Source organism: Brassica napus, chromosome C3, assembly GCF_020379485.1.
Source record: "Brassica napus cultivar Da-Ae chromosome C3, Da-Ae, whole genome shotgun sequence".
Taxonomy (NCBI): Eukaryota; Viridiplantae; Streptophyta; class Magnoliopsida; order Brassicales; family Brassicaceae; genus Brassica; species Brassica napus.
In genome coordinates this window covers 63313636-63329381 of record NC_063446.1, presented here as the reverse complement: position 1 = coordinate 63329381, position 15746 = coordinate 63313636, and the positions used below count along the sequence as shown (strand labels likewise).

At 35.8% G+C, this 15746-nt stretch overlaps 1 protein-coding gene across 2 annotated transcripts; it reads left to right on the top strand.

Moving 5' to 3' along the window:
- The first annotated feature begins 10878 nt into the window (after positions 1-10878).
- On the top strand, positions 10879-14463 carry LOC125574999 (splicing factor U2af large subunit A-like). Of its 2 annotated transcripts, none has more exons than XR_007320878.1 (12): positions 10879-11137; positions 11484-11704; positions 11789-11887; positions 11978-12048; positions 12443-12519; positions 12598-12645; positions 12737-12796; positions 12883-13056; positions 13128-13574; positions 13658-13793; positions 13916-14136; positions 14208-14463. XR_007320878.1 is itself a non-coding variant. In XM_048751346.1 (12 exons), the coding sequence occupies exons 1-12, from the start codon at positions 11024-11026 to the stop codon at positions 14343-14345; spliced, it is 1653 nt and encodes a 550-aa protein (XP_048607303.1). In that variant the 5' UTR covers positions 10879-11023; the 3' UTR covers positions 14346-14463. The 2 variants fall into 2 exon arrangements, 1 of the variants encoding a protein (XP_048607303.1); XM_048751346.1 differs by having other exon boundaries at positions 14069-14136.
- Positions 14464-15746: the final 1283 nt, after the last annotated feature.

Below are 15746 nucleotides of genomic sequence, written 5' to 3'. Positions count from 1 at the left end.
AATTTTGCACAATATTATAGAAGATATTCTATCACTATTTTATTTTATAATTATTATTTTTATTTAGATCACGAGTTACCTCATTTAACTCATGATCTAGATGATATGAATTCGAGTTTACATATTGAAGCTCATATAATAAATGAGCTGAGCTGAGTTAGCTCATGAAAGAGCCGAACTCACTATGAGCTGGGCTGAGTTGAGCGAGCTAGCTCATTTTGACACCCTTATACATTATTAGAACTGGGAATTTGGGTCATTACCCGCGGGTCCCGCCCCGTTTGACCCACCGCGGGGCGGGTGCGGGTCGATCGATTTACAAATTTCAGCATGCGGGTGCGGGTGCGGGTTGAGTCGATTTTTAGCGGGGCGGGTGCGGGTCAACCAAATTTGAGTCGCGGGTATCCGCCGACCCGCAAAAAAAAAATTATTTTTTTCTAAAATTTTTTAAAATAAATAAAAATAAAAATATGTAAAAAATATATAAATTATTGAAAATTATATAATTTAAATTATAAATGTATAATTTTTACTATAAAAAGTAATTAATTGATAAAAATAATAATTATTTATTAAATTTAATATCATATGCGGGCCCCGCGGGTTACCCGCAATCTTAGCGGGGCGGGTGCGGGTTTACGATTTTTCTTTCGCGGGTTATGCGGGTCGGAATTTTGAGTTTAAAAAATAGAGTCGATCCGCGGGTTGGTGGGTCATGCGGGGCGGGTTGACCCGCGAGCCCAGCCCTAGACATTATAGTGGTTATAGGAGCTAACTTTAGTTTTAATTTTTACCTATAGCTTTTAAAATCATCCATCATATTTTATATTTGATTTTTAAAGGTACAACAAAAAAAAATAAAAAATGGTTGTTAAACCTTTATTTTTTAAAACCCTATTTTTTTAAGTTGTAGGAAATATTTTGCTTTAGCATTAAATTTTAAAGTTACATATTTTTCAACTAAATAAAAAATTCCTACATATTAATTTTTACGGTAAATTTTCTATAGTTACAACCCAACCATCAATCCATGGTAAAGAGCGACCAAGTTTACTTCTAGTGAATCGATTAAATCTTTGGTAGGGAAAAAAATGTTGGACAAAACCAAATAAAACATGTGTTTTGCCTCTTTATTTTTGTAATCAATATACATATAAAATCATAAAGGAATAATTAAGCTATTTTAAAATGTTTATCAGTTACTCAAAAGTCCAAATTAGGTTTAGTAAGTGTTGAAAATCGGACAGGACTGGCCGGTATGACCGATCGGACCGTGACTCAGCCTTCTATCCGGTTCCGAATTGTACAAAAACTGGATTTGAGTTAAACCGGAAAACCGAGTTAAAAATTGGTGAAATTTGGTAAAACCGGGATCCGATGCAATATGAAAACCCGGTTTTTTCAAATTCAAGTAAAAATATAAAAACTGCAAATTTTAAAAAGATTTCATAAAAAATCATATTACATTTTCAACATCCATCTAAATAAATTATTTTTCATTATATTTTATATTATTTTTAAAATTTTTATTTTATTTTCATATCATTTTTAGATTCTCACAATGATATAAAATTTTATAAAAATAAATTTATAGTTATACATATATATGTATATAATTTTATAATCTAAAATTAAATTTAAATTTAAAACCCAGTTGAACTGGTTGGACCGATCATGGAACAAATGCTAGTACGGACCACTTGGGTTCCAAAAAATCTGAATTAGATCTATCTCTCCTTTTTTTTACATTTAAATTTAAATAGAAATCTAACTAAAATAACTAAAAAACCTAAAGACTTAAACATATTTACTAACCTATGCCATTACTATCCTATCCAGAATCCGACCCAGTATCAGACCCGAAACTCAACCCAACTTTAACCTAATTTTTTTTCTTCTTCCCCTTTTCTTCTCCATTATTAGTTCTTTCACCATAAAACAAAATCAAAAATTTTATTTAACCATCCACTAATTTTCTCTTTCTTATCTCAAATCGATCAATCCATAGAAAGATTTAGTCAATTATATATTATCCAGAGTCAAATTTCATCTTTTACATACGAGATTCAAGATAAGTAAGAACGCATAGTATTACTAGTACAACTCCAACTAGTACAACTCGAATTAGTACAACTACTACAACTAAAACGAGTATAACTAGTACAAATATATTAAGTATAACCTAGACATTATTTGAGAAGTGATTTTCTTATGCGTCATCACCATATTCATTCTCACCAAAAAAAAGATGACATGGCTTTGAGTTATTATGAAATGGCATTATAATTTCTTTTATTTATTGTTTTCAGCTATGAAAATGCTAGAAAGGAAGATGATGTAGAATCAATAAGACATATTGGTCTAATCTCCTCCGCCTGCATGTGTCAAATATATGAATAGTATATTTTTAATAATATTTGATTTGGATGTTGATACATTTATAAGTTGTACTAGTTATATTAGTTGTACTATTTTTTGGGAAAAATCATCTTCATCTTTTTCTCTCGAAGCCAAAAAACTCGATGCGGAGCCAGCAAATTCTTCAACTATGGCTCTATAATGCTAGTCACCGGAAAGAAGAAGGTGAGAGCGCTACTAATAAGAGTGACTCACCGGCGACGAATAAAAAAGAAGAAGAAGAGTGTGTTCTTGTCAAATCCAACCAAGCGAGCTTGGAACTGCAAAAGAGAAAAAGCATCTCAACCGGACCCTCAAGGTGGTCTTTCCCCGAAACCGTCAACGGATGCACCATCTCAGCCTGCTAGTGAACCCTATAAATCACCAAATTAACCCGTAGATCCTCTTTCTTATGAATTTTTTTTAGTTTAAAGTTACAGGTATTTTAGTCAATACTCGACATTAGTGTAAAACCACAATGTTTAAAACATGATACACATTTAAAACGTGATGCACATTTAAAACAATACTAAATAAAATAACAAGTAGTTGTACCAGTTGTCTAGTTATACCGGCTATAACATAGTTGTAATAGTTTTTGAGTTGTACCAGTTTGTGCATAGTTGTATATTAGTTGTGAAATCGAAAAATATTAGTTGTACCACATAATAAATAAAGTTACTTCAGTTGTACCACTTATTTATGTTTACATTTCTTTGTCCGGTTACAATGAAATAATTTTTTTTGTAAAAATGTATTTCATGTATGTTTTCCAAAAATTATGTGGAGGAACAAGTTAACAAACCTTAAAAGTATAAGGTAGATCATGTAAACTTATGGAATTGTGCAATAATTTTCAAAGAAACAATTCCAAAACTACAAATAAATGAAGAGAAACTTTTTGAGTACATACTAATTGGGATATTTGATTATTTCCTCATATGGAATACCAAATTGGTTTTATTAATTTCTAAAATGTCAAAGATGTACTAGTTGTATCAGTAATACCCGTCTAATATATAATAAAAATATATATCAAGTGTTCATATGTCTAATTTTAGGGTTTTACCAATATTTTCACATCATAACTTTGTAAAAATATGTTTGATGTTTGTTTATCATAATAATATAGCTAATATAGTTAACAAACCTTAAAAGTAAAAAAATATATAATGTAAAATTAAAAGTGTAATGTAATAATTTAACAAAAATATGGAAAAATCTCAAATAACATAGATGAAATTTTGTCTTCAGATGCCAATTATGATATTTTCTTGTTTATTTCATAAAGCATGATTTATTAGTCGTGTTAATTATAGTAATTGTACAAGCCGGAAAACCGGACTGACATAAACGATAGAATAAAAGCGACATTAAGGAAATAAACGAATGTAAAAGACGAATACAAGAACGATAAGAAATCGTATTCGCAAGGAGACATGGAGTCGAGATATGATCTCTTTCCTTAACTCAAAATATTCGCTTCGTTAGTGAGACGGGACTGTACGAATATAGAGTCCCAAGATACAACCATGGCAGACGAATCACGCCTCACTCGTGATCGCCCTATCGAACTATAAACTCTACGAAACACTCTCTAGACTTACGTTAAGGGATTTGGTGATTTTTTGTTGCGTAAAAAAAACCTTTTCAGAAATGAAGGAGGGGACGAGTTTTTAAAGAAGAGAAGACGAGCCACTTTCCGTAACTGATGCCGCACGTGCGCACGTTGGCGGAAATCTCGCGAGGATCTCGGAGGCGAGGCGTTACGAAACTTCCTCCGCAAGATCTTTTCTCGTTTAAACTTATCGTCAAGAAGAGAGACAGCGTGTTGTTTTTAAACGAACTATGTGTTGTTTAAAATAAAATGCATGTCGTTTTTCGGGAATTAAATGGCAAAACGCTGAGCTTAACTTGGTCGAAAAAGAATTTTCTTATCGGGCCGGAGGCCCGACACCAAGACCCAAGACCCAAGCCCAAGCCCAAGCCGACCGGATGGCAGCGGCGGCGCGCACGTGGGGAGTTCTCTCTTCCTCTGAGCCGTTTAATCTAGTGTAAGTGTGTACACTTATATATACTGCTCGTTTTCTCCTCAAATAGCCGATGTGGGATGTCTCTAAACTTCTTCATTAAAGTCATTTAAAGGCTTCTTTAGTTAACACCCGCAGGCCCATTTCTTTTCATCATTACCAATTTTTATTAAAGCCTTTGTGCTTAATAGATTGGTCCAACAGTAATTACATATAATACATAAATTTTAACATTTATATACTAGCTATACTAGTTGTTCAATTTTTTTAACATGTTTAGTTGTAAGAGTTATACTGGTTGTACCCAGTCGAATGCGAATGAAATAAATAAGATTGTGTGGCTGTGAGTTGGTCACGTGGTTGAGATAAGGAAAGAAAATGAGAGTGAAGGAGAGATGAGTAAAATCGATTGCCAAAATTAAAACATGATGAGAAGATTCTAAGGTAAACTCAGTTCTGGAAAGTGAGGAGAACGGATTGGATGTGGTCATTGAGTTTTTAGCAACTGAGAATAATAAGGGTGAGGAAGATAGCATGGAGCTAGCGGATGAACAGGTTAACCTAGGTGGTGATGATGGAGAAGACGTGGAGAATGCTAGTGGGGAGGAAAACTTTCAGAATCTCACAAATAGAGAAGTTGAGGAAAGTAATGATCAGATTGACGATACACTGGGAGACATTAAGGAGGACGACATTAAAGTGGGTGGAAAGGAAGAGAAGGAAGCTGCTGCGGGGGAGAAGGATAAGAAGAAGGGGGCGCGCAGGGGTCTTCTTAAACCGAGTTTGGTTGCAGGAGGATCAACAAAGGCAATAATGGTTCAAGCTTACTTCTCCAACCGTAAGCGCACGTCCACTAAACCTGTGAACCATAATGGAGAAGGATCAAAGCAGCAGGAGGAGAAGGGTACCTCAAATCCCAAACCTCATTCCACCAAACCCTAGAGTTCTATGGATTTACGAGCTACAGAAGAGCAGTTCTATGAGCATTTGGAGTCTCCTGGTTATTTCCTTTTATTTGCATTAATAAGCTCTTTGATCATTTATTTTATTGGTGTCTTTAGTTTTTATTTGAATTCGGTTCTTTGTTTGAGCTCTGAAAGATCGATCTATAAGATCTTGAATGGGAATATGACTGGTTTTTTGGTTTTATGGTATTATGTTTGGTACGTATGGTGCATTTCTGGTTTGTATGTCTACTCTTTAAAAGCTCTGGATGTGTTACTGGATTGTTGGTTAGTTTGGTCATGGATCTGTTTATGTGTTTGGTCTCCTTAAACCCAATACATATACAATGGTGGTGCACGGTGATGCAAGTGTTTGGGTGGAGGAGTGGTTTCCACGCTAAGGGTTACATGAGCGTTGATATTACGTTATCTCTACATCAATTATTGTTTTTGGTTTCTTTATTTCTACATAATAAAGGAAAGCGTATGGAGGAGATGTATTATTGGATGAATGATTAATGCCTTTCAATGAATATTGGGTTCATCTACTTGATGTGGTACGGGTTTTCACTGGGTTTAAGAGTTTTGTTTTGTCAATTGCAATATATTTTTTTCACACAGATGGTGCAAACGAATATCAGCATGGCAATATATTTTTTTCTATTTTGGTCTTTTAATCTTTGGCTTTGGTTATATATGTGTTGGAAGAGAGGTCAACATCTGCAGTTTTTATTGGGAGTAATACGTTTCAAATGGTCACCTGAATCGGCGAACAACCGAACCCTTGGGTCACTATGGTATTGGTTTTCGCTTCTCCCATGTTGTCGGAGAGCTTGGCGGAGAGCATTAATATGCGATTGGGAGAGTATGATGGTTACGAAGTCTTTGGTGTCGTTTTTTTGGTTGTTTTGTATGGTATGGTGGTGGAGATTTCAGGGTATCATTAAACCCAAATTAAATAGCTCTATAGAGTTTTTTTGTACATTTTTGAAATGAGAGCATTTAGTTGGAATTGTCGAGGAATGAGAAGCAAATGGACCATAAGTTATTTAAGGGAGATATGACATAAATATAAGAACAAGATTTTGAGTTCGTTCAAAAATATCAATCACATTTTGGATTTGATAATTTAGTCACAGTTGATCCAGTAGGCCGGAGTGGTGGACTGGCGCTTCACTATAATAATGATTATCAGGCTAAGGTTTTATATTCAAGTAATCAAATGATTGACGTGGAAGCAGTGGCTCTGGGAAAACGGTTTATTTGACTTTTGTGTATGGGCATCCAGTCAAATATTTGAGGGAACAAGTGTGAGAACGCTTAACTAGATATGGACTTTCAAGATCAGAACCGTGGTTCATTATTGGCGATTTGAATGAGATTACAAGAAATCATGAAAAAGAGGGTGGATCTCTCAGGAGTGCGGATTCATTTGTCCCTTTTAACAATATGATTAGGAATAGTGGATTACTGGAGTTCCCGGCTAAGGGAAACAAATTGTCATGGCAAGGGAGAAGAGGTAAAGGAAAATGGGCAGTAATGGTAAGATGTCGCCTAGACCGTGCACTAGCAAATGAGGAATGGCATACTTTATTTCCATGTTCTCATACTGAATATTTAGGGATGGTGGCATCTGATCATCGACCTCTGGTGGTTTTTCTCGATGATAAAGTTATAATGAGGAAAGACCAATTTAGATTTGATAAGAGATGGGTTGGCCAAGATGGTCTAATGGAATCAATTACAATGGGTTGGTCGGAATATAATGAAGGCACCGGAAATGGTATACAAAAAGATTAGTAATTGTCGTCACCAAATAGCAAAATGGTGGAAAAATAATCCACTTTATGGAAAGGAAAAAATTGCAGATTTGCAGAAGGCCCTTAAAGAGGTACAAACTGATGATACTAGGTCTCAGGAGGACATACTGGAAGTATCCAGAAAGCTACAAGAGGCATATAAGGATGAAGAGGAGTATTGGCACCAAAAAAGCAGAAATATGTGGTATTCATCTGGGGATCTTAATACAAAATTTTACCACGCTTTAACTAAGCAACGAAGAGTACATAATAGGATTGTAAGACTACATGATGCAGTCGAAAATTGGATTACAGAGGATAATGGAGTCAAAAAAGTAAAAGTAGACTATTTTGAAGAACTCTTTAGTACCACATCTCCATCGGAGTTTGACGATTTTCTCTCGGAAATCACACCGGGGATTACTCCTCAGATAAATCGATGGTTATTATGAATGGCGACTGAGGATGAGGTCAGAGAGGCTCTATTTATGATGCATCCAGAGAAAGCACCAGGACCGGACGGTATGACAGCTCTTTTCTTTCAACATTCGTGGCATATTATTAAGAATGATTTGGTAGAGATGGTGAATAATTTTATGGTCTCGGGAGAAATGGACGCAAGGTTAAACATTACGAATATATGTATGATTCCAAAGACAGAAAGGCCTACAAGGATGATGGAGTTGCGACCAATCAGTTTATGTAATGTGGGGTATAAAATAATATCGAAGGTTTTGTGTCAACGGTTGAAAATCTATTTACCCTCTCTCGTCTCGGAGACTCAATCGGCATTTGTGGCAGGGCGTTTGATCTCTGATAATATTCTTATAGATCAGGAAATGTTTCATGGATTAAGGACAAATAAAGCGTGTCAAGGAAAGTATATGGCAGTTAAAACGGATATGAGTAAAGCGTACGATATGATAGAATGAGAATTTATTAAAGCTTTACTACAGAAGATGGGTTTTCATCAGCATTGGATTAAATTAATGATAGAGTGCATATCCTCGGTTCAATATAGGATTCTCCTAAATGGACAACCACGAGGGCTCATTGTACCACAAAGAGGTTTACGACAAGGTGATCCGTTGTCCCCTTATTTATTTATTTTGTGTACTGAGGCATTGATTTCAAATATCAGGAAGGCGCAGAGAGGGAAACAATTAACAGGAATTAAGGTAGCCAGAGCATGTCCATCGATTTCACATCTATTTTTTGCGGATGATAGTTTGTTCTTCTGCAAAGCTCAAAAGGAAGAATGTCACACTATTCTCAGGATTTTAAAGGAGTATGAGGTGGTTTCAGGGCAACTGATAAATTTTGAAAAGTCTCCGATTCAATTTGGACATAAGATTGAGGAATCGGCCAGGCAGAAGTTAAGAGATATTTTGGGTATTCAGAATTTAGGGGGTATGGGATCTTATCTAGGATTACCAGAAAATCTTGGAGGTTTGAAGATTCAAGTTTTCGGCTTTGTGCAGGATCATCTAAATAATTGGGTCAATGGTTGTACTTTTAAGTTTTTCACAAAAGGAGGAAAGGAAGTGATCATTAAATCAGTGATTACGGCATTGCCGAACCATACGATGTCATGTTATCGCTTACCTAAAGCAACCACAAAAAAGTTGACGAGTGTTGTAGCACAATTCTGGTGGAGTCCTGGGGGTAGTTCAAGAGGACTGCATTGGAAATCATGGGACAAAGTATGCGTCAGTAAGGAAGACGGGGGCTTAGATTTTAAGAATATAACTGATTTCAATACCGCAATGCTTGGTAAGCAGTTATGGAGGCTTATAGAAAAGCCAAACACTTTATTCTCTCGAGTTTTCAAGGGGAGGTATTATAGGCATGCCTCACCTCTTGAACCGATCCGTTCATACTCTCCGTCATATGGCTGAAGGAGTATTGTATCTGCTAGATCTCTGGTAAGCAAATGACTAATCAAACGGGTGGGAACAGGTTCTTCTATATCTATATGGAATGATCCCTGGCTCCCAACCACTCGCCCGAGACCAGCCAACAAAAATCAACACAATTTGTATCCAGACCTTACAGTGGACTCACTTATTGATTCCACTTCGCGAAGATGGAATTCGCAGGCCCTACGGGATTTGGTAGACCCACAGGATGTGTAAATTATAGAAAGTATACCACTAAGCAGAAATCAAATAGTCGATAGAGAAGGATGGCATTTCACAAACAATGGAAGATTTACAGTTAAATCAGGATACCAAGTAGAGCGGTTCTACCCGGATAGGGAACGACCACCATTATTGATGGGACCAACAGTTGATGCTCTGAAGGCATTTTGTTGGAAAATCCGGTGTCCACCAAAAATAAAACATTTTCTTTGGCAATTGGTATCAGGGTGTGTAGCAGTTAAGAAGAATCTGAAGCCGCGAGGGATGCAAGGTGAGATTTGTTGTGCAAGATGTGGAGTGGAGGAGGAGTCGATTAACCATGTGTTTTTCGATTGTCCTTCAGCACTTCAGGTTTGGGCTCTTTCAAAGATACCAACAAATCCAGTCATTTTTCCAATGAGTTCTCTTTTTACGAATATGTATCATCTTTTTTGGAGGGTTGTTCCACATATGAAAGATCATCAGTTTGCTTGGATACTATGGTATATTTGGAAAGGAAGAAACAATAAGGTTTTTAGTAATTTGGATATGAATCCTAGGGATACTCTAAAATTGGCAGAAATGGAATCTACACTCTGGACAGAGGCACAACTTTTGAATGAACAGAAAATGGGAACTAAGATACAGCTTACGACTCTTCCGTCAATTCCTGGACGATGGTGTTTTACAGATGGATCATGGAAAGAGAGTGATATTTTCTCTGGTCAGGGTTGGTTCAGTACGTTAGAAGGATTTGAGGGACTGATGGGAGCAAGGAATGTACGGGCCACTCTAACACCATTACATGCAGAGATGGAGGCGCTACTATGGGCTATGGAATGTATGAGAAACTTACGACAATTTCAGGTTACGTTTGTAACAGATTGTTCTCAATTGGTGAAGATGGTTTCAGAACTAGAAGAATGTCCAGCTTTTGCAAGTTATTTGGAAGATATCAAGAGTCTGAAAGAGAGTTTCATACGATCAGAGATTATTCATGTACCAAGAACGCAAAATACAAAGGCGGATAACCTAGCACGCAGTGTCAGGATACAAAAGTCTTTCGTCGTTCACATGGATCAACATCTCCCAGCGTGGTTTACAGGGTCAATATGAGTCTGTAATGTTGTTGTAAAAAAAAGATTTCATTAGTGACAATTTTGTAATATTTCATTCCTTCTTTCTTCTCATGATCCAACGACTTTTATTAAAACACAAATTATTTGATCGAAAGGTTCATATTGACTCATCATTATTGGTAAAAATGTCATTTACCTATACTTAATCCAGATAGAATAATTTAGGTGGTAGAAGATTATTTTTTGGCCATTTGGTCCGTATGAGATTTTTGTCCACGGATCATTGACCGAGGATGTTTTCAAAACATTGTATTTAGTGAACTCAAACATACATGGATTGGGCCACGATGAAGACTTGGATCGGACTGGCTAGCTTGGATTCGGACCGGGCCATATTTCCTTTTTTTTTTTTGCGAAATAATTGTCGTTGCTGACGTGTCGCAATCCTTATTAAGAGTTTTAAGACCAAACAGGACACTGACAAAACTACCCTTTCGGTTGGTCTCGTCTTTATTTAATAACAGAACAATCGAAATTGCCCTAAAAAATTTTGTTTTCTCCATTGTCTCCAAATCTCGACGGCAGAAACAGAGAGGAAACTTATCTTAAACCCCCTATCTCCGGTGGGAGCGTGCGTTACTTCCCAGCAAACAGATGTCTGACTTCGAAGATCACAAGGGAAACGTGACAGCTGTTGACGGCTTCGAGGCCGATGATAACGGCGGCCGCGGCGGAGAAATCGAGGATCAAACGGACTCGAAATCTCAGGTACTTTATGCTCTTTGATTACGCTACAATCTCCCAGCTTCGAGATTTTTCAATTGGTTTGGTTCTTGTAGACTCAAATCTATGTTTCTTAGCCTCGATGCCTAATTGAATTCAATAAAGAATCGATTTTTAGTATACGGGTTAAAATCTGCAGATTGTAAGGGTTTAGGGTTTAGAGCGAATTGAAGATTAGTTTGGGGGATTGATTTAGGGTTGAATTTTTTCAATAAAGAATCGATTTTTGAGTTTACAAATTACAGATGGTAAAGTTTAAGTTTAGAGTGTTTTTGTTTTGTTTTGTTTGATATATATATATAAATTGTAAATGATGAGGATTCTTCTGCAGGGAGAAACACGTGACAATGACAGAGAGTCTTCTAGGAGTAAAGATAAGGGATCTGTTGATCGAAGCAGAGACAGAAGCAAGGAGAGAAGTAGAGACAGGGAACGTGAGCGTCGTAGTCGCCACAGGGATCGTAGTAGAGACCGTGGTGATAGAAGAGAGCGTGGTAGTAGAGACCGCGATGATGACTACCGCAGAGGCAGCCGTGACCGTGACTATGATAGGTGACTACTAATCTTATCTTTTCGAATTAAATGAAATCCTTTTCGATTTCTAATTTTTGCGTGTTTTTTAAAATAAATTTTTAGGCGTAGAGATGACAGAGGAGATAGACGCCGTCATAGGTCTCGATCTCGTTCCAAGGATAGATCTAGGCGCAGATCAAGGTCTCGATCTCCATCAAAAACGTAACATATCTTTCTGGCTCTAACTACTCTTCTGTGAATGATTATTTTTATTCTAAGAAACTTTCTTATATCAAATCTATATTCATGCAGCAAGCGGGTCAGTGGATTCGATATGGCACCTCCAGCCTCTGCAATGTTAGCTACTGGTGCTACTGTTACAGGTATCCTTTCTTTTGTCTCTTTAATTTAGCAACCTTCTCATTAGCAGAATGCAGCGTTCATTCACACAATGCACATAGGTTGTTCTTGTTCATTTTCTTACATGGGATACAACGTTAGAACTGAGAGCTTTTGGTTGTTTGTTGTTCTTTTGTGTTTCTTGTTTGCTTTTTTTATTTGGGTGTGGGCTGGTTAGCTCCTATATGCAAGGAAGAACTGCTGCAATTTTATTATTGGTACTGCTCATCCTCAGTACCTATCATTGGTTTTGTTCACAAATGATCTCTAGTGAAAGTATTATATCACTGTAATATCGCATTTGCTTTTCCAGGGAGGGTAAGATAGGTCTTGTTATATTTACACTTCTCATGTATAACCCTGTTTCTCATTTTGTAGGCCAAGTACCTCCCCCACCACCAACACTTCCTCCGGCTGGAATGTTTCCCAACATATTTCCCTTACAGACTGGACAGGTCTGTGATCTTTAACCCTTTTTTAAAATTATGCATTGAGTTCTTCATTCTTGAACTAATTCTCTCTATGCCCTGCAGGCATTTGGGGGACTCCCTATGATGCCAATTCAGGCTATGACACAGCAGGTCAGCTTTGATTTTCATCCATATATTATATATGCTTTGTTTTTTTATCTGTTGCTAACCATGTCTTCTTGTTAACTCTATGTTTCTTCAGGCTACTAGGCATGCTCGCAGAGTCTACGTTGGAGGGCTTTCCCCTGTGGCTAATGAACAGGTTAGTACTATCCACTTTTTTTTTCAAATGAAATGTGTTCCAGGGTTTGATTCATATTAACATTGATTTACTTTCCTGTATTGCAGTCTGTGGCTACATTCTTTAGTCAAGTTATGGCTGCGGTTGGTGGAAACACCGCTGGTCCAGGTGATGCCGTTGTTAATGTTTACATAAACCACGAGAAGAAGTTTGCTTTTGTGGAGATGCGATCTGTTGAAGAGGCAAGTAACGCAATGTCCTTGGACGGGATCATATTTGAGGTACTATTTTAACATTCAGCCTTCCACTAAGTATTTGGTTGTGATTTTAATTTTTTTTTTCTCATTCCTAGGGGTCTCCAGTGAAGGTGAGGAGACCTAGTGACTATAACCCATCTCTAGCTGCATCTCTTGGCCCAAGCCAGCCCAGTCCCCATCTAAACTTAGCTGCTGTTGGTCTGACTCCAGGTGCTTCCGGCGGTCTCGAGGGTCCAGACCGTATCTTCGTCGGTGGACTTCCGTATTACTTCACCGAGGCACAAGTCAGGGAGCTGTTGGAAAGCTTTGGAGCCCTAAAGGGGTTTGACCTTGTGAAAGATCGAGAAACTGGAAACTCCAAAGGATACGCCTTCTGTGTGTACCAAGATGTCGCCGTCACAGATATTGCCTGCGTTGCTCTGAACGGTATAAAAATGGGAGACAAGACTCTCACTGTGAGACGCGCTAACCAGGGAGCAATGCAGCCAAAACCTGAACAGGAGAGTGTGTTGTTGCATGCACAGCAGCAGATTGCTTTTCAGGTAAGATTGAGTTATGTTAGCAACCTTTGTTTCTTTATGGTTTATTAATTGCAAGGCTTGTGTGCTTTTTATCTTTTTTGCAGATGAATATGTTCCAGCCGGGTCCAGTGGCAACTACAGTTGTATGTTTGACTCAAGTTGTTACTGAGGATGAGCTTAAAGACGATGAGGAGTTTGAAGATATAATGGAAGACATGAGACAAGAAGGCGGAAAGTTTGGTAAGAGAATGTCTTTTATTTGCATTTTATCATATATCCATTTTTGGAGATATATAAAGATTAAAAAAAAGCATATTGATTTGTGTCTCTGTTTTCTGTGGTTGTATATGTCTGTTTTACAGCCTTTTGCTATAAAGAATCAGCCCCTAACATACTCAGACTGGAGACTGCATATCTTATTTTTTTCACAAATGGCTACTCTTTAAAAACTAACGTTTTTGTCTCCGTATGTCTCGTGTATTTGGAATGTTTGTTGTTTAACTCTTAAAATGCAGGTATGTTGACCAGCGTTGTGATTCCGCGTCCTAGCCCCAGCGGTGAGCCAGTGCCAGGCCTTGGCAAGGTTTGTATTCAAAACCTTACGTCTCTGTCTCTCTCTCTCGCAGAACTTGAACTCAGTGGGAATGAATGCAGGTGTTCTTGAAGTATGTTGATACTGAAGGTTCGTCGAGGGCAAGAAGTGGGATGAATGGTAGGAAGTTTGGTGGGAATGAAGTGGTTGCTGTGTTTTATCCAGAAGACAAGTTTGATCAGGGAGAGTATGGAGCCTGAAGCTCATCCTTTGTTTGTTTGCTTGCTTGCTGTCTAGTACCTTTAAGTTCTCTTCAGTTTTTTGCTTCTGTTAAAAGACCCTCGTGTTATTTTAAGACCAATATATGATTTTGATACTTTTGTTTGCTATAAACCTTACCAATGAAGTCCTGTTTTGTTCTCTCTCTCTAGTAGATTATAAATATCTCGATGATCCTGAAGAACGTTAAATTTCTAACGAGTGTTTGAAGTCTCTTGTTTAATCAAGAGGTTGTAATGTTTTTACTCTACTAGAATCATAGAAAAATCAATTTATTATCAGTTATCTGATTAATGTAGAAATTTCTTTACTGGAAACTTTCATAACAGCGTAATACACAAAATTATTTTTTTACAAACTATTAGTGTGCGATTTAAGCCAAATAAAATCACCAGTTGTTGTAAAACCATAAAGTAGATCTTGAACCGTTTGTTTTCATTTTTATATATATTCATATTTGTTATAGATCATTAGTGGTCTATATTTTAATGTTAATCTTATACTTGAATGTTTATACAACTATTTCATATACAATAATTTTATAATTTACTTGTTATAATTAATCAATTTTTTAAAACAATATGTATTTGTCACTTCTTATTAAATATTTATTTTATTATATTTACATTTACTTATTAAGCAATTAATATATTCATGAGAAAATATATTTAAAAATTATTTTGTATTTAATTTATGCTAAATTTTGACCTGTCATTCAAAACTGAATTTTTTTTACCAATATTTTGTATGCTTATTCATTTATATAATATATTATAGTATATACATCTGCAAATTTTAAACCGTTATGTCATAAATAGTATATATATTTTTAACATAAATAGTTTATATTTACGGAAATAAAATTTATCAATTTAATATACTTCTATCATATTTAGTTCAGTATAATAATTGTATTATAACTTGATGATTATGATGATAAAATATATAAAAATATGATAGAATTTTAATTTTTCATTTTATAAACGAAAATTAAATATATTAATGCATAATAATAGTTCATTGCTAATTACAAAATTAGTAAAAAATATGTACATAAATTTTTGAAAATTAGGATATCGTTAAAGTATTTTTAAACAAATTTATTAGAATTTTTAAACCATAATATACAAATATATATATATATATATATATATATATATATATATATATATATATATATATATATATTTATATATATTTATATATATTTATATTTATATTTATATTTATATTTAAAATGAAAAGATATCATGATTAAAGTAGTTACAATTTTTTTATATTATTAGCTTTAATGAAATACATGTTAATTTTTGTACATGTATTATATAGTTGCTAATGTTAATTCGTCTTACCAACTTATTATATATTTCTTTTTAACATAA